Below are 2,035 nucleotides of genomic sequence, written 5' to 3'. Positions count from 1 at the left end.
AGCAAATGATCGATCGATCGAACAGTTTTCTTTTCCATTTTTATTAATTTAAAAAAACTGAAAAATTAATTAGTCCCAACCACACCTAGCTTAGCTATACCCCAATTGGTTGTCCTTTGTGAGTACTAGTACTATGGCTGTAGCTTAGCTTCTCCTCTGGATTAGCAGAGTGGTAGTAGAAGTAGAAGTAGTAGTAGAAATAGCAGCTTAGCTCCAGCTCTCTCCAATTCTGCAAATGGGGCATAAAATTTAGAAACAAAGAAGGAGAAGAGCTCAAAATAATGGAGCTGGTTGCCCATTGGGGAGACAAGATCGATTTTTTTTAATCCCCTGGCCCTAATCCTTCTCCATTTCTCTCCCCTTATAAGCAACCGGTGCAGCTGCTGCTGCTGCATCACCACCGCCTCAACGAAGAAGAAGAAGAAGCATAAGCAGAAGCACACGAAGGAGCTCGAGATCACCGGAGCAAGAAGAAGAAGAAGAAGCGGCGGCCAAGATGACGGGATTTGGATCGCCGTGCGGCGCGTGCAAGTTTCTGCGGCGCAAGTGCGTGCGCGGGTGCGTGTTCGCGCCATACTTCTGCCACGAGCAAGGGGCGGCGCACTTCGCCGCCATCCACAAGGTGTTCGGCGCCAGCAACGTGTCCAAGCTGCTCGCCCACCTGCCGCTCGCCGACCGCCCCGAGGCCGCCGTCACTATCTCCTACGAGGCGCAGGCCCGCCTCCGCGACCCCATCTATGGCTGCGTCGCCCACATCTTCGCCCTCCAGCAGCAGGTTCGTATAGTTCATTCGATCGATGTGTCGCTCGTCGGCGTCGCTGGTTTGCTGATCTTGGTGTCCCGGCGCGTGTTCGAACAGGTGATGACGCTGCAGGCGCAGCTGGCGTCGCTCAAGGCGGCGGCGGCGCAAGGGATACACCACCAGGACGTCGGCGCCACCACCAAGGGCGGCTACATGAGCGCCGCCGCCACCGCCGCCGACGACCAATTAGGGTACGGCGGCTACGACCAGTGGTGCGGCAGCAATGGGGGCGGCGCGCCGGCGGCGTCGCAGCCGGGCGCGTATAGCAGCAATGGCGGCGCCGGCCACGGCCACGACTCCATCACCGCGCTGCTGGCGGCCGGGTCGGACTACATGCAGCACTCGCTGTACCACGCGTTCGAGCACTCGGAGGGCGCCGGCGCCGTGGACGACGGGCACGCGGCCGCCGCGGCCTTCGAGGCGGCGGCGGAGTCGTCGTCGTGCGGCATGGCGGCGTCGTTCGCCGCCGACGAGAGCGTGTGGAGGTCGTCGTCGTCGGGATACCAAGATTGCGAGGATCTCCAGAGCGTCGCCTACGCTTACCTTAACCGCTCGTAAGATCGAACTAAGAACTACTACTAGTGCAGTGCAGAATATATATCATCACAAGATATATATATAGAGAGATATATATCTCAATCTCATCAATTCCTGATCATGTTTTGGACTTGATATGATCGAGTCTGCAGCTTGGGCCAAATATGTGAGAGAGTTTCAAAGCTTAGCTAGACTCAGATATGATCGATCTCTGCCAGAAATAATTCGGATGGATCGATGTGAGAGTTCATTGGTATCGATCGCTGTAGAAACCTAATTAATTAGAAAGCAAAAATTTCTCTTGTCATATGATCATATGCATGTCTGGTGCTGTTTCTGTCTGGACTACTGCATGTGTTTTCTTCTCGAGTTCTGTTTGTAGTTTGTGACAGATCACAAATCATGCAGAAAATATATGTTGCGATCGAAGAGGAGAAAACCTGCTATGCTACACAGTATTAGTGACAGACAACTGATTCATGGCCGGCGGCCACACATCAGAAAATCCAACTACACCACTGTTTTCATTGAATCCTTAAACAGAAAACTCTTTAATGGCGCAAATATTATACTTTAATTTACAGTGCCATTTTCCGGTTGTAACTGGAGTAGTTCATTGATCTTATATAGTGATCTCTTCATAACTAATATGTGTAGCGTGTTACATGCGATGATGTTGCAGTCAATATGTATACC

The 2,035-nt window shown here is 52.1% G+C and overlaps 1 protein-coding gene across 1 annotated transcript; it reads left to right on the top strand.

The window, feature by feature from the left end:
* The first annotated feature begins 200 nt into the window (after positions 1-200).
* LOC127768028 (LOB domain-containing protein CRL1) lies at positions 201-1,834 on the top strand. The gene is made up of 2 exons (XM_052293541.1): positions 201-775; positions 860-1,834. Exons 1-2 carry the CDS (start codon positions 497-499, stop codon positions 1,358-1,360), a joined length of 780 nt encoding a protein of 259 aa, XP_052149501.1. The 5' UTR covers positions 201-496; the 3' UTR covers positions 1,361-1,834.
* Positions 1,835-2,035: the final 201 nt, after the last annotated feature.

This window comes from Oryza glaberrima, chromosome 3 (genome assembly GCF_000147395.1).
Source record: "Oryza glaberrima chromosome 3, OglaRS2, whole genome shotgun sequence".
In the NCBI taxonomy this organism is placed as follows: Eukaryota; Viridiplantae; Streptophyta; class Magnoliopsida; order Poales; family Poaceae; genus Oryza; species Oryza glaberrima.
The sequence above is the reverse complement of the archived record's forward strand: the minus strand, read 5'-3'. Positions and strand labels throughout refer to the sequence as shown.